General features: G+C 39.1%; 1 protein-coding gene across 1 annotated transcript in view; it reads right to left on the bottom strand.

The window, feature by feature from the left end:
* Window positions 1-26,282, bottom strand: part of Adamts20 (ADAM metallopeptidase with thrombospondin type 1 motif 20) — a 132,045-nt gene that overhangs the window by 18,854 nt on the left and 86,909 nt on the right. Inside the window, exons 29-31 of the mRNA XM_051189727.1 lie at window positions 5,308-5,475; window positions 806-979; window positions 80-250 (exon numbers count right to left, since the gene is read on the bottom strand). Of these exons, the coding sequence (XP_051045684.1) occupies window positions 80-250; window positions 806-979; window positions 5,308-5,475 (513 nt within the window). The remainder of the gene's footprint in view (window positions 1-79; window positions 251-805; window positions 980-5,307; window positions 5,476-26,282) is intronic.

The following is a 26,282-nucleotide window of genomic DNA, read 5'->3' on the forward strand; positions in this document are numbered from 1 at the left end:
CCCAGATAAGTGTAGGTCTAATCTTTTATGCCAGGGTATCTTATGATAGCAGAAGGGAAAGACATTAAGGAACCCTTACCTGCGAAGAGTCTCCTGTCACCACCACATACTTGCAGAGAGGGTTCCTGCACTTCTTGACTGAAAGAGGTTTTGTTAAAGAATCACAGAAGCTTTCATTCACTTGTATATTTTGTTCATTCGTGCATTTCACTGGACGATAGGTCTCCTTTTTCTTACATGATGTTGAACACTAGATGTGCGATGAGAAACCAGTAATAGTTTCCTATGTACAAATCCTTGCAAGCATGCTTGTCAAGATAGGGGTGTACAGGTACATAATTGCAAAGTCAGAACTCCAGAAGGGAGGCAGGAGGATCATGAGTTCCAGGGCAACAGGGACTACAGAAGCCTGTGCCTCAAAGTAAGGGGGTAAGGGAAGACAAGACAGAACAGGAAAGGAGAGGGGAGGGGAAGGGAGGAGGGGAGGGGAAGGGAAGGGGGGAGAGAAAGGGGAAAGGAAGGGGGAGGGGAAGGGAAGGGAAGGGAAGGGAATGGAAGAAAAGGACAGCTCAGCAGATAAAGCACTTATGTAAAAGCCTGGCAACTTGAGTTCAACTCTAAGAATTCACACAAGGTCCTGTTACCCCCATTCATGTGCCACAACAAACACACAGCAACTTTCACACATTCTTACATCATACACATACACTCACACAGACACACACATATTCATATACAAAATGATAGTAATAAAGTTTTTAAAAATGAAAAAAGAAAAGAAGGCCATGCCCTTGTTAACACTCACATCTAGCCAGGCTCCCACTGTCCACTGGTATTTCATGCAGCTCTGATGCCAGCACTGGCGGTGTTCCTGAGGCCGGGTAGCTGGATCACACATGTCTTCAGCCACTGGACCGGTGCCTCTCAGTCTGCAGTATACTTCCCTCCACTGCAGTCCTGACCCACAGGTCACAGAGCACTACAAAGGAGCCCAGAGGATCTGAACAATGTAGCTAGCAAGTACCAAATCACATTATTGATAGCAAAAGAGAGCATTGCACAGTTTCTTACTTGTTGTAAACCTGTCCTGATACCAAATCATACATTAGATAGAAAAATCCATGAGTGTGCTTACCATAGTCTTATCTAGAGATTCTATATAAATACATAGACTTAAAAGAAAAAACCCTGCTATTCACAAAGTACTTTAAGTTTTCTGGAAATTGTCAACTGAATCAGGCTATGCTAGATGGCATCCTAGTGTGGTTACCCTTTCCTGAGTTAAATATACTTAATGTCTATAAATATCACCACACAGGGCTACCACACTGTTCTAAATTCTAGTACTATGCCCGTTATTCCCCACCAAACAATAATGTCTAAGACTTTTGCTATAGTCATATTTTATGTGCAACATCTGCTACAATTTGAACCTGTTGGGTGTTCAAATAGTTGCTAAGCTGTTGAGTCTTGACTTTATTTCTATGAGCCACATTCTGGAGAAGCTTGCATAAATGATAAACTTAGGCAACCTTGTCTTGGTCTTCAGTCTTCAGTTTTGTTAGCACTATTAATGAACATTTGTTCCTGTCCGTATTTCTATGAACACTTCTTCCAGTCACTCCAAGATTCCCTAAGACTAGAGCTCTCACATCAGCTCTGCTATTCTTCCAGCGCTCCCCAGACCGCCCTTACCCCTCCCTCCCACAGCAGTGCAAGCCTTTTCTCCACATGTCTTCAGGATCCCCTGCCCTATGCTGATACCCAGTTCCAAACTCCACACTGTCACTTTGATACTTGTTGCAGCATTATTACTATCACTTGCAATTTTCCCTCCTCATCTGTTTGAGTCGCTGTTCATATACGTCTATGGGTGGCTCAAAAGTCACAGACATTTATACCTCACAGGTAGAAAGTTCAAAACAAAAGCACCAGAATATTTTATGTCTGGTGAGGAGATGCTTCCTGCCTTATAGATAGATGGTCATCTTTCTATCCTTGCTCTCTAAGACCCCCTTCACATGCAAGATAACATCAATTGCATGGACTCCACCCTCAAGACTCACTTCCCAAAGTCCTTCCAATAGCATTGCTTAGAGGGGGCAGAATTTTAACACACACTCTTGGCATGATGAAGGATAATTGAAGCTTTGTTCTCTCTGTTGAGACCTCACTGACTTGCCTGGTAGGAATGGAGACTCTGCAAGTCTTCAGCCCTGGGATGTCAGGTGTTCCCAAATCCAATCATATCTAAATAGCAGATACTGAGAGCTGTGAGCCAACATTAGCACAACATGGAAAAGGTTGAAAGATATTTATTAATTGTGATTTTGATTGTCTGTGTCCCATTATTCAAGATTGGAGGTTACATAGGGTAATAACATTTGAAGACTCACTGGCATTCTCAAAAGAGATAAGAAAAAAATATGAAAACATTTTTTAAGCTCTCTATTTTTGCAGGCACCCCAGATGATCTAACCTCCTCTTTTCTACTGCATGATATGTTTTATAATAAAAAAATTAAATCCCATAAATGCTAAGATCTGGACTTACCCAGTGTCTCAGATCACTCTCACAAACCATAGCAGCTTTTCACTTGAGTGGCTGCCAAGTCTGACTCCATGGCTTGCATTGTTAAGTGGCAACCACCGACATCAAAGATACATTCTGTCTTCTCACTTCTGAATACCATGCATATTTCTCCAGCTTACTCTGACCTGCATGCTATGTATATGTTACTGAGTTTTCCCAACTCATTAAATGTGTTTGCCAAAATGTTAACTGGCTCTTGGTATGGGTATAACAATATATGCTTTGCAGCATGGATAATACTAGGTGGACCTGCCTAGATGCAGTTTCGCTCATCTGAACCTCTTACAAAATGACTAGCTTATAAAATAGTCTGGTTTTATAGTTCTGAAAATCTTACAGACAATCTGAGAAACATAAATTTTATTTGCATAAGATCCACACTGTAACCTTGAAAGGGATTCCTTGAAAAATTTAGTTTAGAAAAAAATCACTTTTAAGCAAGAGGTTCTACCAAACAAATAGTTTTGTTTATGTCAACAAAATACAGTGTTTTGAACATGGTGATTTAGTTACAAAAGGACTTGTCATCTCTTCATTGATTACAGTTGTCACATTGTTGGATTGTTAAACATGGAGGATAAGAGTACACCTCTCCACCTCTCCCAAAGAGGGCAAAATGCTGAAAAGACACTGAATAACCAAATCCACAGGTATTTCCAATACACAGTAGACAACTCTCAAGTTGAGCTCAGGTAGGACCAAGGGGGTGGGGCTGTGAAGTAGGACAACAGTTTGCTCTTCTTGATCACCAACATTCCTGTGGTTCCCAAAAATCTTCTGCATCTGTTCATGATTGTATCACAGGGGATCTTTTCTGGCCTTTGATCGTCTGTCCCGCAAAAGCAAATACCTCATCCTTTCCAACAAGTTGGCTTGGCTTACTACTAAAAATGAAGTGATGCGAGCTCCCCTAAAGGAATGTGTTTCCAGGGCTTCAGAGGGAGGGATGAATGTTAAGATCAAGAAAGACACAGATACTCTGTACAGAGTCTGCCTTTTAAAAAGAATTGTTTCTCCTCGTCATAGAAGTTAGCTACATTCACCCACACAGTCCCCAAGTCTCTGCCAGAAACAAATGGCCACTTGTGTGGCTCTTACTGTTTGATTTATTCTATAAAAGTACTCTCATAAAGCCAAAAATTTCAGGCTGTCCTTGCACTACAAATGGCAATGTGTTCTACACATGTTGACTTTCAGAGGGACTTACAAGATAATCACTGGTTGCTTCTCTGTTCCAATGGCATAAGTTGCAGCATGGCTTGAATATAATTATTATAAAATAAGTTCAATTTTATTGCCACCTTGCATGATGCCTCAGCTACAAAGACTCATTTGGAAAACAGCTGGTCAGATTGTTCCAATGACTTTTAAAGAAGTAAGTTTCATTTGTTATCTGATAATATTCCTAATGTAAGTGTTTAGTAATGCATGTTAATTACTGCTGCTAAACAATGACAAACATTGAAATATAAGACCACTTGTGCATTCTTTCCAGATGTGTGGCTTTAGTAGCAAATTAAATACTTGAAACATTAAAACGAACATATGAACTCACCACCCCTGAACACACAGAATGTCCAAGAAACAAGAAGACCTTTGTGTGTGTGTGTGTGTGTGTGTGTGTGTGTGTTTGGGGAATTCCAGCTTTGCTTGTTAACCCCACATTAAGCAGAGTCCTCAATGTGTCAGGTCCGGACTATAATACTGAGTGTCATTCACATGGACAGTGTCTATCCCTAGGAGAAAAATTTCCTGATTTCTGATCTCCCTTGATCAGGACCAACCTAATAGACAATTTAGAAAGATAATAGAAGGATCTCATTCTACTCTTTTTACTTCAGAGATCAGTCAAATATCACCAAGCTCCCAGTACAATAACCCTTTGTAGAAGCTGCCTGTTCTATGATGAAACTAGAGGGTTTTTGTTTTGTTTTGGTTTTCCTCAGTATCAATGAGATGATATGGTACCACTCAAAACCAACTGTCCACCAAAAAGTAGGTAGGTTTGGAAGTCTTGTCTCTTAACATTCTGAGGCATACACCCACTTTTCTTTCAAAATTGAATTTTCAGTTTGGACCTCATTTGATTAATTTTTTAGCGCATCCAAAGTTACCTAGATCTCACACCTCACTTGTTCTGCATGCAGTTTACTGTTTCTTTCTCCAGGATGCCATTATTAATACGTCACTGGATATATTTTGTTGTTAGATAACCAAGATGATATCATGAGCCTCATGTTCACTAACAGAGTTTCCTGTAAATATATAACCTCAAGATAAAATCAAGTAACTAATTTGTTTTACCAATAGAATTAAGCAAATGCAACAATACTATGTAGTATTGAGCACAGTGCAGAAAATTCTATAATAAAAGACACTATAACTCTCAAAGTTATTACAAATACTAAATTCATATTTTTAAAATGTAAATACAAATATGTGTAGATGATGTATAGAGGAATGAAGGAAAGAAGGAATGAAGACAGATGACAGGTAGATAGATGGAACAGAGAGAGAGAGAGAAGATGATAGATATGACAGATAGAGATGTCAGATAGATAGATAGATAACAGATAGATGATTGATTGATAGATGACAAATAGATGGAATAGATGATAGAGATTAGATAGATAAAGAAAAGGTAGCTAGCTAGATAGACAGACAGACAGATGATAGATAGATGACAACATGTGACATTTGTAAAATGCCACATACCTCCTTCCATCTATTGGCTTTCCATGAAGGGCATCGTCCTGATCTACAGGCTTTGTGAGTTCGAGGCTTCTGTAGATGACTGCAATATTTTTCTTCTACTTTTCTTTGGAATTGATCAATGCAAAGGACCTCCCGGTACTTTGTACCTCTGCCACAAGAAGCTGAGCACTACAGAAAATATACAAATACACACAATGTATTTTTATTAACTGATCTTCAAGTAATATAAAACGAAGTAAACAAAACAACATTCATTTGACATTCTTGTTATACATGCTCTGGTATTTCCAGCTAGTATGAATTTGAAATTTGCCTCTCTTCTCTAGACTATTAATTAATACTGACATTATAAAACAGCCATTTCTTCCACAGAAGTACTGATTGTCTAAAATGTGCTAGGCATATACTCTGGCACATAAAGATTTAGATTCACTAAAGTTAAAGACTGTGTTTAACTAACTGAATATTATGCCCAAACCTGTAATCTGGTATGCACATAGGTTCATCATCTTGTATATATGTATTATATTTTACACTAAAATCTGATCTATCACCATAAAATAAAAATGTTCTCATGATCACTCAGTATGATGAGCCAATTGAGAGAGAAGTTTTATTTTCTGAATACATTATATCTGTATTTTGCACATCTCTATCCTAGCAGCCATCCAATATAGACAACAAAAGCTTTGAAAATATAATTCCATGAGAGATCCGCCTATCTCTGCGGGTCCACTTGGAGTTCCTGCAGGCAAGATCCTTGACCCCCAAATCCGGGCCCCTGCCAAAGAACGAGGTCTCAGCTGGAGAGCTCCAGTTTCCAGTGAGATCCCACTACCCTGCAAAACCTTCTCAAGTTCCAGCCCAGCCCTCGTCCTCTTCTGCCGGCTATTGGCCAGAGGTGAGTCTGGGCCCAATCGGGGCTGCCTGTCCCCTTCAACCTCTTTTCCCCCCTCCCCCGCCTGAACTCCCTGGATTGGCCCCTGATCCTGCTGCTCCTGTCTCCGGTCCCCTTTGAGAGCACCCTTGGAGCTCTGATACACCCCCACCCATCCCAACCTCCAGCCTACCCCCCTACCCTGTGCCCTACCCCACCTACGGTCCTGCCGCTCTGGTTGAGCACTGGGACAGAGGGGGGAGCCAACAGTCCACCCTACTTCGGAGACCTCTCGGAGCAACTCCGAACAAAGGAGACCTGACTATCCACATGGGACCACCTGTAATTTCCACCGGCTTGGTCCCTGACCCCGCCTCCAGCCCCTGCTGGAGTCCCAGGCCCCTCCCAGAGATCCGCCTATCTCTGCGGGTCCACTTGGAGTTCCTGCAGGCAAGATCCTTGACCCCCAAATCCGGGCCCCTGCCAAAGAACGAGGTCTCAGCTGGAGAGCGCCAGTTTCCAGTGAGATCCCACTACCCTGCAAAACCTTCTCAAGTTCCAGCCCAGCCCTCGTCCTCTTCTGCCGGCTATTGGCCAGAGAGAAGCCTCCTAGAGAGCTTGGACCACACAGAGATACAGACATTGAATCTTTGATCCACATAAGCCCATCTGGGAAGGACCATAGAGAGAGGGAAGAGACACCACCAACACCTACAGGAAGAAACTATGGGAAGAAGGCAATACAAGAGAACACCTAACAACAGAAAGACAAACATGACACCACCAGAATCTAGGGAATCTACACCAACTAGAATGGAACACAACAACAAAGCAGAGGAAGCAGAAGGGTATGACTTAAAAATCACCATCATAAAAATGATAGAGGCCCTCAAAGAAGATATGAGAAAATCCCTTAAAGAAATAGAGGAAAAAACAAACAAAAAAGTGGAAGAAATGAACAAATTCCTTAAGGAAAGTACAGAAAGCCAAGAAAAAACAATTAACCAGGTGAAGGAAACGGTTCAAGATTTGAAAACCGAAATTGAGAAAATAAAGGCAACACAAATGGAAGGAAAGCTGGAAATTGAAAAGCTGGGCAAAAAATCGGAAACCACGGACACAAGCATAACCAATAGAATTCAAGAGATGGAAGAGAGAATCTCAGGCGCAGAAGATAAACTAGAAGAAATAGATTCATCGACCAAAGAAAACCATAAATCCAACAAATCCTTAACACACAATATCCAGGAAATGTGGGACACCATGAAAAGGCCAAACCTAAGAATAATAGGAATAGAAGAAGGTGAGGAAGCCCAGCTCAAAGGTGCTGAAAACATATTCAACAAAATCATCGAGGAAAACTTTCCAAATCTGAAGAAGGACATGCCCATGAAAGTACAAGAAGCATACCGAACCCCAAATAGGCTGGACCAAAGAAAAAAGACCCCTCGACATATAATAATCAAAACACCTAGCATACAGAATAAAGAAAGAATATTAAGAGCAGCGAAGGAAAAAGGACAGGTAACATATAAAGGCAGACCTATCAAAATTACACCTGACTTCTCCATGGAAACCCAAAAGGCCAGAAGCTCCTGGATAGATGTTCTAAAAGTATTAAGAGAACACGGATGCCAGCCTAGGCTACTATATCCAGCAAAACTCTCAGTCAATATAGATGGAGAGAACAAGATATTCAATGACAAAACCAGATTTTCCCAATATGTATCTACAAATCCAGCCCTACAGAAAGTATTGGAAGGAAAATTCCAACCCAAGGAAGGTAACTACGCCCACAAAAATGTAGGCAACAGATAATCCAACTACACCAGAAACCTAGGGTGAAGCAGAACAAATATATTCACAATACCACTGCCAACAACAAACCTAAATCAAACAACCATCAACAATCAATGGTCCTTACTCACCCTCAACATTAATGGTCTTAACTCACCTATAAAAAGACACAGATTAACAGAATGGATACGAAGACAGAATCCATCCTTCTGCTGCATACAAGAAACACATCTTAGCTCCAAAGATAGACATTACCTCAGGGTAAAGGTTTGGAAAAAGATTTTCCAATCAAATGGAAATAAGAAGCAAGCAGGCGTAGCTATCCTAATATCTAACAAGCTAGACTTCAAACCAAAACTAGTCAAAAGAGATGAAGACGGTCATTTCATATTCATCTCAGGAGAAATCCATCAACACAAAGTCTCAATTCTGAACATCTATGCCCCTAATACAAAGCCACCCACATTCGTAAAAGAAACACTACTAAAACTCAAAGCTCATATAAAACCTCACACACTTATAGTGGGAGACTTCAATACACCACTCTCAACACTAGACAGGACCACAAATCAGAAACTCAACAAAGAAACAAAAGAATTAACAGAAGTTATGTCTCAACTGGGGCTAACAGACATCTATAGAACATTCCATCCAAAGACAAAAGAATATACCTTCTTCTCTGCTCCACATGGAACCTTCTCTAAAATCGACCACATACTAGGAGACATAACAAACCTCAACAGATACAAGAGAATAGAAATAGTCCCCTGTATCTTATCGGACCACCATGCTTTAAAATTGGAATTCAACAACAATACAAATAGCAGAAAACCTGCAAACTCATGGAAACTTAACAATGTGCAATTGCACCACTCCTGGGTCAAAGAAGAAATAAAGAAAGAAATTAAAGACTTTCTAATATTCAACGAGAATGAGGATACAACATACCCGAACTTATGGGACACCTTGAAAGCAGTGCTACGAGGGAAGTTCATTGCACTAAGTGCCCATATGAAGAAAACAGAGGATAGTCACATAAATGAATTAACAGCACAACTGAAAACCTTAGAACAGAGAGAAGCGAATTCACCCCGCAGGAGCAGACGCCAGGAAATAATCAACTTGAGGGCTGAAATCAACAAAATAGAAACCAGGAAAACAATACAAAAAATCAATGCAACAAAGAGTTGGTTTTTTGAGAAAATCAACAAGATTGATAAACCTTTATCCAAATTAACGAAAAAGCAGAGACAGAACATGCAAATTAACAAAATCAGAAACGAAATGGGGAACATAACAACAGACACAGAGGAAATCCAGACAATTTTCAGGTCATACTTCGAAAATCTGTACTCCACAAAAATTGAAAATTCAAAGGAAATGGACAAGTTTCTGGATAACTATCACTTACCAAAATTAAATCAAGAACAGACAAACAACTTAAATAGACCTATAACCCGAAATGAAATAGAAGCAGTCATCGAAAGCCTTCCAACGAAAAAAAGTCCAGGGCCAGATGGATTCAGTGCAGAATTCTACCAGACATTCAAGGAAGAACTAATACCACTACTCCTCAAACTGTTCCACAAGATAGAAACAGAAGGTTTATTGCCAATCTCTTTTTATGAGGCCACAATAACTTTGGTACCCAAACCTCACAAAGACACAACTAAGAAAGAAAACTACAGACCAATATCCCTGATGAACATCGATGCAAAAATACTCAATAAAATAATGGCAAACCGAATTCAAAAATACATCAGAGAAATCATCCACCATGATCAAGTAGGCTTCATACCTGGATTGCAGGGATGGTTTAACATACGAAAATCTATCAACGTGATCCACCATATAAACAAACTGAAAAAGAAAAACCATATGATTATCTCCCTAGATGCAGAAAAAGCCTTCGATAAAATTCAACACCCTTTCATGATAAAGGTATTAGAGAGGTCAGGGATAACAGGAACATACCTAAACATAATAAGAGCAATATACAGCAAACCAACTGCAACATCAAACTGAATGGAGAGAAACTTAAACCAATTCCTCTAAAATCAGGAACAAGACAAGGCTGTCCTCTCTCTCCATATCTCTTCAATATCGTACTAGAAGTTCTAGCTAATGCTATAAGACAACAAAAGGAGATCAAGGGCATCCAAATTGGAAAGGAAGAAGTCAAACTGTCTCTATTTGCAGATGATATGATAGTTTACATAAGCGACACAATAAACTCTACCAGGGAACTCCTACAGCTGATAAACACCTTCAGCAAACTAGCAGGATACAAGATAAACTCAAAAAAATCAGTAGCCCTATTTTTTTCAGACGACAAAGAGGCAGAGAAAGAAATCAGAGAAACATCACCCTTTACAATAGCCACAAGCAACATAAAGTATCTTGGTGTAACGCTTACCAAACAAGTAAAAGATCTATATAATAAGAACTTTGTGACTCTAAAGAAAGAAATTAAAGAAGATACCAGAAAATGGAAAGACCTCCCATGCTCTTGGATAGGTAGGATAAACATAGTAAAAATGGCAATCTTACCAAAAGCAATCTACAGATTCAATGCAATCCCCATTAAAATCCCACCACAATTCTTCACCGACCTTGAAAGGATAATAATCAACTTTATATGGAAAAACAAAAGACCCAGGATAGCCAAAACAACCTATACAATAAAAGAACATCAGGAGGCATCACCATTCCTGACTTTAAGCTCTACTACAGAGCTATAGTTCTGAAAACAGCCTGGTATTGGCATAAAAATAGACAGGTAGACCAATGGAATCGAATTGAAAATCCTGATATTAATCCACGCACCTATGAACACCTGATTTTCGACAAAACAGCTAAAATTATACAATGGGGCAAAGACAGCATCTTCAACAAATGGTGCTGGCACAATTGGATGAGGGTGTGTAGAAGACTGCAGATAGACCCATGTCTGTCGCCATGCACAAAACTCAAGTCCAAATGGATCAAAGACCTCAACATCAATCCAGCCACATTGAACCTCTTAGAAGAGAAAGTAGGAGGTACCCTTGAACAAATTGGTATAGGAGACCGCTTCTTGAACATAACTCCAGGGGCACAGACACTGAAAGAAACAATTAATAAATGGGACCTCTTCAAACTTAGAAGCTTCTGTAAGGCAAAGGACACAGTTGACAAGACCAAACAGCAGCCCACTGACTGGGAAAAGATTTTCACTAATCCTATATCCGACAAAGGGCTGATCTCCAAAATATACAAAGAACTCAAGAAACTAGTCAACAAAACACCAAATAACCCTATTAAAAAATGGGGTACAGAACTGAAGAAAGAATTCTCAATGGAGGAAATCAAAAAGGCTGAAAGACACTTAAGAAAATGCTCCACATCCTTAGCTATCAGGGAAATGCAAATCAAAACAACTTTGAGATACCATCTTACCCCTGCCAGAATGGCTAAAATTAGAAACACCAGTGATGACTTATGTTGGAGAGGATGTGGAGAAAGTGGAACACTCCTCCACTGCTGGTGGGAGTGCAAACTCATACAGCCACTTTGGAGATCAGTATGGCGGTTCCTCAGGAAAATGGGAATTAGTTTACCACAGGACCAACAATCCCCCTCTTAGGCATATACCCAAAGGATTCACATCAATGCAACAAAGACATCTGTTCAACTATGTTCATAGCAGCACTATTTGTAATAGCAAGAACCTGGAAGCAACCTAGATGCCCTTCAATTGAAGAATGGTTAATGAAGATGTGGCACATCTACACAATGGAATACTACTCTGCAGAAAAAAATAATGGTATCTTGAAATTCGCAGGCAAGTGGATGGCACTTGAAGAAACCATCCTGAATGAGGTAACCCAGTCACAAAAAGAGGAACACAGTATGTACTCACTCATATATGGATTTTAGACCTAGATCAAATGATCACCAGCCTATAATTCACATCACCAGAGGAACTAGGATACAAGTTGTATTCTAAGAGATTCATATAAAGTCCCTCACAGAACTGGGAAGGGACAAGTCCCCCAGACCTCAGGTATAGTGGGGGAGGACAGCTAATGGAGAGAGAAGTAGGAGAAAATGAGAGGGAGGAGAGGAAGGCATGTGCGACCAGGAGGATTGAGCCTGGTTAGGAATGGAAAATAGGAAAGAGAGAGACAGAGACAGAGAGAGAGAACATAAAAGAGGGAGCCAATATTGGTTTGAAGATAAAGTTGAACACAAAGAAAGGTCGAGGGAACTACAAGATTGCTCCCAACTAACAATCTCAGCTTCCGTGGAAAGGCTATCATAAATGCCCTTCCCCGGAGAGTGAGATCAACAACTAACTTCTCCATGGAGTCCTCAACTAATGCCTGTTGAAAACAGGAGCAAACACCCATACATAAACACTGAGTCAAACTAGAACCCAGAAGCAGATGGAGAGGACAAGACCATGCGGTAGAAGTACATAGAGACAGCTTACCTGAACAAGGAGGAGCTAAGGGCCACTAGACTGATAGCTGGGAAGCCAACAGGGGTCTGACTCGGACCCCCCCGGAATATGGGTCTCAGCCAGAAGGTCTGAGCAGTCTAAGAGACCTCAGACAGTGGAGCCAGGATGTAACCCTGGTGCACAAAAGGACTTTGCAAACATATCCCCCATGGAGGGATAACTGCCTTATTCTAGAGATAGGAGAGAAGCCCTAGTCCCTACTTCACAGGACCTGTCAGATCTACATGACCCCAACTGGATGGCATTCCCCTACATATTGTATTGTGGTGGGGGGTTGGGAGGGGAGGGTGTTTAGAGTGCATGGGAGAGGGTAGAGAGGGCGAAAGGGAGGGAAGGAGGGAGGGAGGGCTTGGAGGGAGGGAGGGAGGGAGAGGGAACTGGGATCGACATGTAAAATAATAATAATAATAAAAAAAAAAAAAACGCTTTGACTTCAAAATTTAAGTTGAAGAACAAGTTACTGGGGAAAAGTATTTCTATTTTTGTTTCCACAGAAAATGAAAAGATGTGGATTCCTTCCAGACTAATGTGGTTTGATCACACCAGACCGCCTGAAACAGAGTACAAGCTGATCCTACATTCCAAACAGCTGGACAAAACAGCCCTACAGACTACAGCTAGGATATCTGAATCTTCTTCGAATCCCCCAAGACAGCGCCCCTTACCAGCAGGAAGTAGTTTGGAAAGAACGACGCCCAAATTCCCAAATATTGTGTATAAATGTTTGTTTTCATTTAATTGGACTTTGTTATATAAAATTAAATAAAAAATACTCTATATGCATAAAAAAAATAAAAAAAAATAAAAAAAAGAAAATATAATTCCATGCATGAGGCTAGTGTAGTGTGGTAAACAGCTTGGCTTTATCACAGAACACTGCTTTCGTACCAGTTTCTTCTAGTAGGAAAGAGAGATTAAAGCACCATTCCTACAAACTCCTCATAAAGACCCACATAAGATGGGAAGTATAGATTGACCAATATAAGCTTATTACTCATATAGATCCTTACAAAATATTAGATACCTCTCCTATTGATCTTCTTCATGAGTTCTCAGAAAGGGTACTGATAACTTCAGCATGATAGATGAACCATGGAAAAGTCACACAAGGAAGACATGGATCCCAGACAACTCTTATTTGTATCAATATGGAAGGAATATCTCTCTATCATCAGCTCTTCAACTTATACAGTAAAAAAATTTTTTTAAATAGAGGTGGAGATTTAATTCATTTAGAAATACATAATAGATTGTGAGAATGTTAGACATTGTATTATATATGTGTATATATATATATAATATGTATACATACATACACACACATACACACACACACACATATTTATAATTAGAGAGGCTATCAATTAAGAGTGCTAGCTGTTTAATCATGAGGACCAACAGTTGGCTCCTACCACCCACAAAACAAGCTGGTTCTGTTTCAAAAACCTGTAACTCCAGCTTCTTCCAGAACCCACCATCCTCTCTAGTCTCTGCTCATGTGTGTGTGCCTCTGTGTGTGTGTGTGTGTGTGTGTGTGTAAACATGAATGCTTCTCTGTATGTATGTGTATATGCATGTACATGAACATATGTGCACACACGTGTAAACATGAATGCTTCTCTGTATGTATGTGTATATGCACGTACATGAACTTATGTGCACACACTCATGTAGACTCATGTACACACATACATAAGTTAAAGTCATTTGTTCTTTGTTTTCAAGATAGCATGTCACCGTGTAGCCCTGGATGACATGGTGGTGCTTATTATGTAAGCCAAGATGGCCTTGAAAGCACAGAAATCTGCATGTTTCTGCCTCTGGAGTGATGGGATTAAAGATACGCACCACCACACTCAGCCAAAATAAGTCTTAAACTTACTAGCGATTTCGTAGAAGATGCAAGTTTGGCTCCCAGCACACATATCCAGTGACTAAAAACCTCCTATAACTCTAGCTCCCATGAACACAATGACATCTTCTTGCCTCTGTTGGCACACCCGCACACACACACACACACACACACACACACACACACACACACACATATATATATATATCCCACACATATATTCATAATTAGAAATAAATCTTAAAATATATATCAATTTGGGAATAATTTAGCCTTTCGTAGTTTTGAAATGCCACATTCCATTTGCACGGGCAATTAGCTCAGTGCCTTGATAACTTTTAGCATGCCCCTGGTGGTCTCTTCTCCTTCTACCATCTTTAGGGCCTACTCAGCTCTGTGAAAGTCTCTTGGGAATTCCATACATTGTCCAAAAGCACTTCTGAATTAGACCTACCTCTATGCCATACTCATCTTGGCCACAGATATGCATATGACCTTACGTTTTCTTTCCTTCACTGTTTATTTTTTAATATAACATTGTACATTAATAAACATATATTATGCACTATCAAACACATCATTTTGGAGAGCATGATAATTATCTAACACAATAAACACATACAGAGTGTTTTTTCTTAGACTTGTATCATTTTTATAATTTTGAATTGTGATATTTAAAAGACAGCCTTCATGACTCTCTATTAGTTCCTTTCCAAACATAATATTACATATGTATATCATCTCTGTCTTTGGCAAAGTAGTTATAAGCTAATGATGCATATTCTGCATGAAATGAACTATGCATGGTTGGTCCTAAGTAATATTAAACATGATGAAACTCATGAAAACAAAACACTAAAGATATTAAGCATCATGAATACTACACAGTAAAAGTCCTACAGAGTTGTGAAAGGAAACAATTTAAGTCCTTAAGAGAATAATACTAGTTCACAGACAACATGGAAAGTCTTATGTATTTGTCTGCTACACCTCAACCAGATATTGTCTGTGTATGGCTACTCTTGGAAATGTCTTTTAAAGAGACTCCAAGAAATGACAAGTAAACTTGCAGGATATTACAGATATTTCTGAGAAAGACCAACTCACTTACAAAAAAGAAAATAGAAAGAAAAGCAAAGAAAGAAAGAAAGAAAGAAAGAAAGAAAGAAAGAAAGAAAGAAAGGCAACCAGGGAAGAGACTGAACTGGAGACTTTCATTTAAATTCAGCAGTATCTCTGCCCGGAACGCTGACTCACACAGAGTGGAGCAGAAAAGTCAACTCTAAGGAAGCAGAACAGTTTTCTCTTTGTTTTCCACTCTTTCTCTTCTACCTCATCCTAGTTTACTGGATTTACCTGGAGTATGACTAGTTTAATCCAAACCGCTACTAAACACATTCTGAATGTAAACCAATTATATAAACATATTTCATAAAAAAAATATTTTTATGAAAGTAAACTTAATTAAAAACATAATTTCAAGCATATTTCTCCTTTGCTCAAGAAACGGCAATGCTGTTCTTTTGCCTTTAATTCTTACTCTTCTTACTTCACAATACATCCACTTTTAATCAAGATTCTTTTCAAACTTTGCATTATATAACTTGTCATCATGTTTTTTCATATTATTTTATGTGTAAGGGTGTCCTGCCTCCATACATGTCTGTGAACCACATGTGCAGGGCCTGCAGAGGCACTAGATGTCCCGAGACCGGAGTTACAGATGGTTGTGAGCTGCCATAGGAATTAATGAGCAGGCAGCGCTCTTCACTGACGAACCATTACTCCAGCTTCATTATCATGAAAATTTTGAGGTACAATAATATTCCACACTCTTTAATGTTAAACAGTGCTCACTATTTTCTTTCTTCGATTAGTTATCCCGGGTTCTTTTACTTCTCTACAGGCCCCAAATTTGTCTAAACACACAAACGCGACACGCGCACACACATGCACAGTCTTCCAAGCTACAAAAGCCCCCCAAATCAAAGATTTGAAAGTAATTTATGCTTTGGATGGACTTAAAATAAAACCCTTTTCCTTGAGTTCTGAACAAGTACAGATCGGTTTTCCCCAAGTCCTAAGGAAGAGTAACTGGAGTATTTTATCACGTCTGATGAATGCCATGTGGGAATTTCTCTAAAGTAAAAGAGAAGATGCTATGCAAAGAATTATGTTTTCATTGGAAAGAGGTAGCAACACCAAAAACAACAGTGGAACATTACTTCTTCACTCAAACCACACTGCATTCTGGACTGTGAAAACTGTACAAAGCAATCCATCTCACAGGAACCCATAAAACAGCCCTTGTTTCCTCTGGTGCCACAGAAATATTTGTTCTTTTTCTTTCAACTTTTAAACCACTGATATCTTATTATTCCCCTGGAATTTTATTAATGCCATACAGCTCCTTTCTTGCGTTCTTGTCAATGATATTTTCTTAAAAGTCGCCTGCATCTCCTACACTCTTTCAAAACTTGTGGATTGTTTATTCAGAATAGTGGGTCCCACAGTAATTTCTCATCCATATCTACAACATATTTTTATCACACCCACCACCCTCCTCTCCTGTTGTCTCCTTCCTTATCTAAATTCTCACCCTCTCCTCCAACTGCTGAAGATGGTTTATAACCACAAGATCACAAGCTGCTCCCTATACAATGATAGTGAATAATCAGATATTCTCAGTCAATGCTTTTTACAAATGAAATGAATGAAAATTTCTGTTAAGAACAAAAACAGGGCATTTGAAGGAAATGCACAGTTTGTGAGTGATAAAATGGAGCCCCTCCATGCCTTCAGGTGATCAGAAACTTCCTATTCTGAGAGAATTCAGTGTACACTGATAAGAATTAACTCTAGAACAGGCATACTCTTCCTTTTACAGAACTGTTGTGTAGAATTATAGAATAAAATTCCAGGTAAAGATGACAGAAAAATAAATGACTTGATTATGGAGACGTTTTGACTAGCTTGAAAGACACAAACTGCTGAAGAAAACCAAATGAGGAAATGGAGGTTGTCTTGATCTAACACGTGGGAGCCTTTGCTTCTCCAGATGTTTATAAACTTGTTTAATCCAGAACTGTATCCTTTCTGACAGTTGTGGGAAGCATACCGTCACTCTGATAATTAGTACACATGCTAGCTAGCACTGACATAATGTCCCTGGATCACATCTATTGCTTTCTACCATCGTGATGCATAACCAGCCCAGTACAAAACTCCATTTTTATGTGACATTAGTAAAATCACATCTATGAAGGCAAAAGAGAGATTTTTTTCTTTATGTGAAGAAATGATTAAACAAACAAACAAAAACCCTAAGAACATTTAAGCACTTTGAAAACTGTAAAAAATGTGAATCAATTAACAACCAGAAGACTGCTACAGGACAGCACACTGGGGCGTAAAGATGCTTTCTGTACCACAAATGGAGTCCAGTAAATAACAACGATGAAAGTCAGTGAATGAAGCAGTCTATAATGTCGTTCCCTGGAACGTACTCTGCCCACCCCACCTCAGGGTGCCCACATACACCATTTCCTTCCTCATCAATGCCACTGCACCTTCATTGCTGTTCCACACTGAGCTTAAGCATCATTTCCTTTCGAAAAACTGCCTCCCTTTCTTTTAAGTGTCTTGCTTTATAATAATAGATATTTGTCTTTGACCAATCTGTAAGGATCTTTGATTCAAACTATGTGTGCTTAGATTGGCTATTACAGATCCCTCTTTCAAATTCTGTTTCTCATTTGCTCATTCAGCATGCATCTAATTGTCTATTCTCTGCCTCTTTCTTCTCTTGAACAATAAACAAACCAAGAACAGACACACTCAAGAGAAGCATGGAAAATAGGAAGACCTCAGTATCTCTTGTTGCCAATTTAATGTGTTAGAAATTGTTTGTTTTTCCTTTCTGTGAGGAAGTGAACATTGCAGTACACCATATACAACACAGACCAGAGAAGTGTGTGTTCATTCACTCCCTGTACTTCTCTGACATGGCTCAAAGTCCACTGGGGACACCTAACTGGTTTGAACTAGAACATTCCAAATTCACTTGTTTCTTACCCATGCTATATGGTTAATTGCTCTGAACCGAAACTCCCTCCTTGAGAGCAGAATGAGACACTGAGACCAACCAGGAAGCTCACAAAAGTGAAGTCTCAGCAAGACTGTCTCTGAGGTTACAAACAATGAACAGTTCCTAGGGACAGGAGACTGGCAGAGCAGCCTGAAGTTTGTACAAGGAGCTCGAGGAGTTGGCTTTAGTGAGATATCACTCTTCTAATGATGTTCCTCATGTTCTAGTAAGTAACCACAAAACTTCATTGGCTGATCAAGCTGGGCTTTAATGGAATCTTTTCTTTGGTCTGCAGCTAGTGCTGCATCTGGAGTGAATAGACAATTGTCCATGACTCCTCAGGAAATACCAGGCAACAACATACTAATAATCATTTTCAGTTTAATCCTTGAAGATCCTGTTGTAGTTATCTGAGAAAAAAATCTGAAGTCTGGTCTAAAGAATAGAATTTAAAATTACAACTATAAAAATTGCAAATGTGTATTTCATTTGCTTTAGTGTAGTTCTCTATGAATACACCTATATTCCCATGAAAGTGCATACATAGTTTATTCTTTAACTGGGATATTTTTTATGTTTGTCATGTAAATTGTATTAATACTTCTCTAAGAATAAGTAGTAAAACTAATATTCAACTGTTGGAGTGTAAATTAATATAATCATTATTAAAAGCAGTATGAAGTCCCTCACAAAATTAAAACCACATCTACTTTATGGTTTTGCTGTTCTACTCCTGTTGTATATATGAAGGAAATAAAGTCAACACACAAAAGAGAGACCCACATAGGCTTAGAATGAGGTAGTTGGCCATCAGCCAATACGTGGATAAAAAAAAAGCCTGCTACATGTACAGAGTGCCTTTGTATCCAACCATTAAGAAGAACATGACATGGCATTTTCAGAGATATGGGATGGAACTGGAGCTGATCTTGTGGGTGAAATTAGACAGACACAGACAGACATCCTATGCTCCTTCCCTCCAGAAACAATAACCAAACTTTAACAAGAGTACGTGAAAACAGAATATGTACTGATGGAGAAGAAAAAGAGGAAGGGAATCTGAAGAAGAGGGGTAGGTGAGGTCGGTGGGGAAGACAAATGGTGTAGACATTAAGAAAACATCATAATGAAACCCATGAGTGTCCACAAATTTGTAATGATTAACTATTTCTTACTAAAAATAATAAATGAATAGTTAACTCACAATATTAGAAAAGTTATTAGAAACAACATGAGAGATGGACTCTGACATCAACATTAAATCTTTTCAGAGGCTACTAACATATGCCATTAAGGACTTAAAAATGTTTTTAAAAAAATCCTTCATGTAAATTCTTTTCCATAATTTCCCAGATGAATTTTATAGATAGATATGTATCATCACAAGTTCTCTAAAATGACTTTTGCTAAGTATATTTGACAATAATCCATCCTGAATTGGCTTCCAATAAGGCCATTTATTTATTCCAGCTCAATAGATAAGAATTAGAACTAGCTTTTAACAAGTGGACCACTGCTTCTTCCTCATTCCTCCTCATTGAAAGATAAGGAAAAACACACCAAGAAGGGGACCTCATAATTTTGCAATATAATTGCAAAACACTTATGGAAAAAGTTTTTCAAAACCACTTTATAAATGGCCAAGAATTGGGTCATTTAGTTTTTTTAGCTACTAGAAAATAAAACCCAAGTTGATATAACCAGAAATTTTCTTCTCAGACATTTATTTTAATTTCCTAATGTATTAAATAATTTCAAGTATATTGATAATGACAATAAGAAACACAACATTTACAATAAGAAAATACACTATTGGGTGCTCGGGAGATAGCAGAGTCGAAAGAATGCTAGCTTCATAGGCGTGGACCCTGGGCTCCTGTCTCCAAACAAACAATCCTGAACAAAACTAAGCAAGGTACTACTGTTCAGTTTAGCGTGGCCTGCACATTTTCTTGAATTTTACTTATTTCCTAATTTTTAAGAAAATCTCCTATATCCAGCTAGGCTGGCCTTAAACTTTCTATGTAACAGAGGATGACCTTGAACTTCTGGTCCCTACTGCCCCACCCTGACTCCCAAGTGCTAGTATTACAAGTGTGTGCCACCACTCCTGGTTTTTGTATACTGGTTTTGTGTGTGCCAGGCAAGCACTCTAGCAAGTGTAGCTACACCCCCAGTCCCCTGATTCTTTCTTTTAAAAATAATTTTTAGATGGCATCAAATGATCAGATGAAATGACTATTCCACTCCTAAATACGTCAACTCCTGTTGTTTTCATAATAGTAAGGTCCATCTGTTGACGATGTAAATGCTTAAAGGCACATGACTCTCATCCACTCCAATTGCTTATTTACTCTGTATAAGGCAACAACTAAATTGTCTATACAGCTAACAAAGGGATGTTCACCTAGTAGTAGGGGGGTTCACAAAACTTTCTATTTCAGGAGAGTGAAGGCCACAGAAAGTGTATCTTACTCTTAAGGCTTGGAATCCCTACTTACCACAAACTTGAAATAAATCATTTCCACTAAGAGAAGCATGACTGTACCAGAAGCACCAAAGTGCAACAGACAGAGTGGCTTGGATGAAATTCCAGACACTCAGTTGGTCCTTACTGTCTCTCCTGGTTCAGTGACGATTGCAAATTGTCAATTAAGTTTTCAATATTTATGAAATTATTATCTCATATATGTATCGGCCTTGTTTGGGTCTTTATTCAAAACTAAAGCTTGGTATGTGCCAATGGGGAAGTATATTTAAATTTTCATAACTGGAAAATCTTAACGATAGCCTTTTTGCGGGAGAATTTTAAAATAACATTTTAGTGGTTGTGTTTACTCCTTTTTGGATTTTTTATAAAATGAAAGACCAAAACATGTTCTTAGCAGAGAAATAATGGAGTGGCAGGTCAGAACACAGAAACATAATGATCCAAGGAGTACAACATGAAGCCCTTTTCTTCTCTCTCTCTCCAAAGAATCCTAATATAGCAATCTCTAAATGACAGAAAAACTGTACCTAAGCCCCAGAAGCAGTATTGTTTGTGAGATCTCCAGGAATCCAGACATGCCTACATAATTCAGAGCAGGTCTTCTGCAGGCAGTTTGCCTCAGACATGGACCCCCTGCAGATGCTTTACACAGAGAAACACCCACTACAATGGACAAAAAACTTCTACAGGTAAAGTTTTTTGTTACACGTCAAAGAATAAAATAATTAAGGCAGTACAATAATGTCACTGTTTACAACAAGAAAACAAATGAAATATACACATAACATCTTGTTGCTACACACAGCATTTCCTGAAAGGTGATGCTGACATTTGGAAATTGATAGAGTTGGAAATGTTGCTGTTTTAACCTGTGGTCGATATCTTTCAACTATGCAGCTTCAATGAGACAGCATTTGGCTTTGAAAATTATTTACTGCTGAAATACCTTATTCCCTTGCCTTGTACCTAATCAGCCTTAAATTTCATAACTTTTGACAGTTGAGATTTTAAGTCAAATCAATTTGCAAAATGTTTGGCTCCCAAACTGAAGAACAAAAAATTCCATCTAGCAAATATACTCAGCCCATTCCCTTCTGTTGAGATCTCTGTACCAATCATAACTTTTAAATTTCTATTTCATGCTCTAAGCTTTTGTTTTGACTATATGTACATACATTTTCATATACACATAATGGCTTTACAGTTCTAATTTGGGCAATGCAACCTGAATGATCTCATATATAATCCAAGTGTCTGACTCACTGGGGATACTTAATGATAACCTACTAGCATCTACTTGGTAAGATTGTCTCAGTAGCTGCAAAGGTTACTACTCTATTCTGTTTCAAATACCAAGCTCGAAGCAAAGTTAAGTTAATTCTCATGGAGAAACAATTACCACATGGACATATGTATTAGAAAACCAGAGTGGAAAAAAAATCTCTTGTGACTGATGACTAAAGGTCTCAGGTACAGAACTGATGCTCTTTAGTAAGAGCTGAGGTGATTTCAGATTTGCAATGGTGCTGTTCTAGTTTGCTTCTCTGTTGCTGTGATAAACACAGGCCCAAATCCTGGAGGGGGAAATCTGATAATCTCTGAGAGAAGTCAGAGCAGGAATATGGAGACGGGAACTGAAACAGAGCCCATGGGGGATGTGTTAGTATTCGGGCATCTGTCCTGACCTGTCTTTGGGGTTGTGATAGGATACAGCCACTAAGAACACCATCTGTGCATATTCACTATATTCTCTTTCAAAAGGGCCCTGTCCACTTCCCATCCTCCTCTCTCTTTCTTTCCCCTTCTTTGCCTCTCTCTCTCTTTTTCTTTCTCTCCCCCTATCTGCCCCTCTTTCCTCTCTCCTGCTGCTCCTGTCTCTGGAGGCTGGTCTCCTCTCTCCTCTTTTCTTTTTATTATTATTATTATTATTATTATTATTATTATTATTATTATTCCTTTCCCTAATTAAAAAAACAGAACAAAACCCGTTCTTGAACCCTGTTGAATGGTTGCTTTTTTTTAAATTACAGCAGGATGGCTGCTTGACTTGCTTTCTTTTATAAGGACTGCCTTCAGAGGCAGGCACTATCCACAGTAAGCTCACGCAGTCAAGAGGATGCCCTTTCACACCAATGCCCAGTTGAGCAGTTCTCCAAGGTGACTCTAATTTATGTCAAATTGTTAAAAACAAAACAACAAAATTCCACCAGTGCAGATACTATTGAACCCAATTTTATTTTGCTAGAGGTAGTACTATATGCAACTCTAATTCAAAATTCAGGCATCAGAATTATGATTATATCATCATCATCATTATTATTAAGACAGGGTCTTCTTACTATGTAGCCCTGGCTAGTCAGGAACTTGCAATGTAGACCAGGCTGGCCTGGAACTCAAAGAATCTATCTGCCCCTGCCTCCTGAGTACTGGGATTAAAGAGTTGAGCCATCTCACTTGGCATAAGCATTATTTCAGCAAGAAGCACTCAGGGAAAACTGACATTACTTTAAAGTTTGTAATTTATTTTTAACTGAAGGGATATGGAGAATTTCATATTTCTTCATACCATCTGGTCTAGAGTTCCTATTTGGAGTTCACACTCATCCAGGGGCAGTGATCTGTACTTATTTTGAGACAACAAAAACCAGTAGCTAGTGTGAGAATAGTGAAAATACTTCCCAATTTTTAAAATTTTATGTATTTTTATTTTATGTGCATTGGTGTTTTGCCATGGGTTTCGGGTCCCCTGGAACTGGAATTACAAACAGTTATGTGTCCGAGAATATTATTTTAACTTGGCAAAGATGTGTTAAATTTGTTTGTGATGCAGAATATTACTTTAACTATGTAAAAGCATGTTGCTTTTGTTTATGCTGCAATATTACATATGATGGAATTTTATAATACAGTGCTTGGCATACTATTGCAAATGTACATCAAATCAACTGTTCCTTTCTCTCTCTCTTTTTTCCTCCTTTCTTTTCAAAATCCTAAGCACAATAAGGAATCTCACATTGATTTATGTGCCCACATGACTGGTACACAGCATCTCTGGTTTTGCAGAGCAGAGCTCAATAGTCAGAACAGGAGGCAAGAATCCCAGGGGATTCTAAACACTCATCTTCCTTCTGAGGAAAGCCACTTAGCAAAACACTGAACAAAAGTGCATCAGCTATACACCAAATTATTTTCAAAGTAGAATGAGGTAGACCAAGAGGAACTGATTTTTGAAAAAGGTATTTTTGTAAATAAAAGAGATTCACAGCTAAGCACTGAGCAGAACTCCTGGACAGTTGTAGAGAGTGAGGAGTGATTAGCAAAGGGGTCAAGACCATGCTGGAAACAGCTGACCTAAGCAAGTGGGAGCTCACAGGCTCAAGACTGACAGTTGGGGAATCAGCATAAGACCAAAGTAGGCCCCCTGAATGTGGATATCAGTTGGGGGATCTGGGCAGTGGGGTCTTTGGCAGTGGAACCAGTATTTATCCTTGGTACATGAACTGGCTTTTTGGAGCCCATTCTTTATGGAGGGATACTCTCTCAGACTAGATACACAGGGGAGGGCCTAGGTCCTGCCCCAAATTATGTGGCAGACTTTGATGATGTCCCATGGGAGGATTCATCCTCTCTTAGGAGTGGATGAGGGTGGGATGGGAAGATGGTGTGGGGGAATGGGAGGACAGGAGGAGAGGGAACTGGGATTGGTATGTAAATTAAGATTGGCTTAATTTAAACTTTTAAAAATTAAAAAAGATGTTAAAATGCTTGACTGCTGGTAGCATTTTTGTTGTTGTTTTGTTTTGTTTTTCAAGGTCTTGCTCAATAGCCCAGCTGGCATGAAATTTCTGACTGTCTGTTTAGCCTCTCCTGTGCTAGCATTACAGGTGTGAGTCACGGCATTCAGCCTCACTATATGTGCTCATTTCTTTCCTCCTTTTAATCTTTTACTGCCCCTATAGTCAAAGTGACTAATATAGAAAAGCACCAAGAGCACAAATAGAATGGACACCAGAGAGAAAAGGGGCCTCTTGTTTCTGTAGAGCCCTGACAAACGCTACATTTGGTTTTTGTTTTGTTTTGTTTTTGTTTGTTTGTTTGTTTTTAGATATTTATATTACTTTGTGTCTATGAGTGTTTGCCTGCATTTGTGTTTATATACCACATGCATCCAGTACCCATAGAGGCCAGAAGAGGGCACTGAATCCTCGGGAACTGGATTTACAGATGTTTATGAGCCACTGTGTGGGTGCTTGGAATTGAACATGGGTTCTCTGAAAGAACAACCAGTGTTCCTAAGTGCTGAGCCATCATCTCTTGCCCTTTAAATGTTTGTTGTTGCTTTTGTAGAGATAGTATCTTGCTATATACAGGGCTTCAACTCCCTTGTCAGCCTACTGAGTACTGGGATCTACAGATATGCACATGATTTCCTGCCATACCTTTTCTTTGTTGACTATCCATGGAGGCAACTGCCTGTAACCCCGGAACTGAAAAGTAGAGGCAGAATTCTCAAGATACTGAGACAACCCTTGGATACTGAGAATTTGGAACAAGCTTGTCTCAAAACACCTAAAATAATGATAATAATTTCTTGACTCTAGCTGATGAAGAGTTATAGATGTTACTAAGCATTCTGGCCACACATATATTTGAATGTCTAAGTCATAGTCTTTGAAAAGCATAAGTCAGAAATTCATAGCCTTATAGGTACTAAACACTATTTTTTGTATGTACAGTATGTATGTGTTTTTATGTAAGTGTGGACCCATGCATATCATGTTTCATAGGCAGAGGTCAGGAACAGTCCCTGGTGTCTGTTCTCATCTCCCACCATGTGTCTTTCTTCATCACAGGGCATGCTGGGATAGCTGGCTTGCATGTTTCTAGATATTTGTTTGCCTCCTTGGCCCATATCGTCAGAGAATCGGGACTGCATGCACTCACTACTCTATCTAGCTTTATTTACAGGGGTTGAGAGGATTCAAACTCAAGTCCCAGATTATACCCACTAAGCCATCTTCCCAGCAACCTCACCCCAAAATACTATTTTAAGAAGTTCTATTTATTTTTAAAATCCAAAACGAAAATGTAACCTTTGCAGTTTGGGCTATGGACTAGTTGGACACACTGCACCTGTGATATGTCTGCCTTTCCAGCAGAAGAGGCCATCACTGTCCCCATGCCTCAGTATTATACACTGAGTCTCTAAGGCTCACATATATTCACTGATGACCTCTGAGTCAACACACGTGTCAACTCAGGGTTCTCTCTCTGTGTTGAGAAGATACCCTACGTCCCCATGACAAAAACAAGAAGATACACTGGTTTTTGCTTTAGTTTTTAGCACAAAGAGGTCTGGGGAGTTGT

Source organism: Phodopus roborovskii, unplaced genomic scaffold (genome assembly GCF_943737965.1).
Source record: "Phodopus roborovskii unplaced genomic scaffold, PHOROB, whole genome shotgun sequence".
NCBI lineage: Eukaryota > Metazoa > Chordata > Mammalia > Rodentia > Cricetidae > Phodopus > Phodopus roborovskii.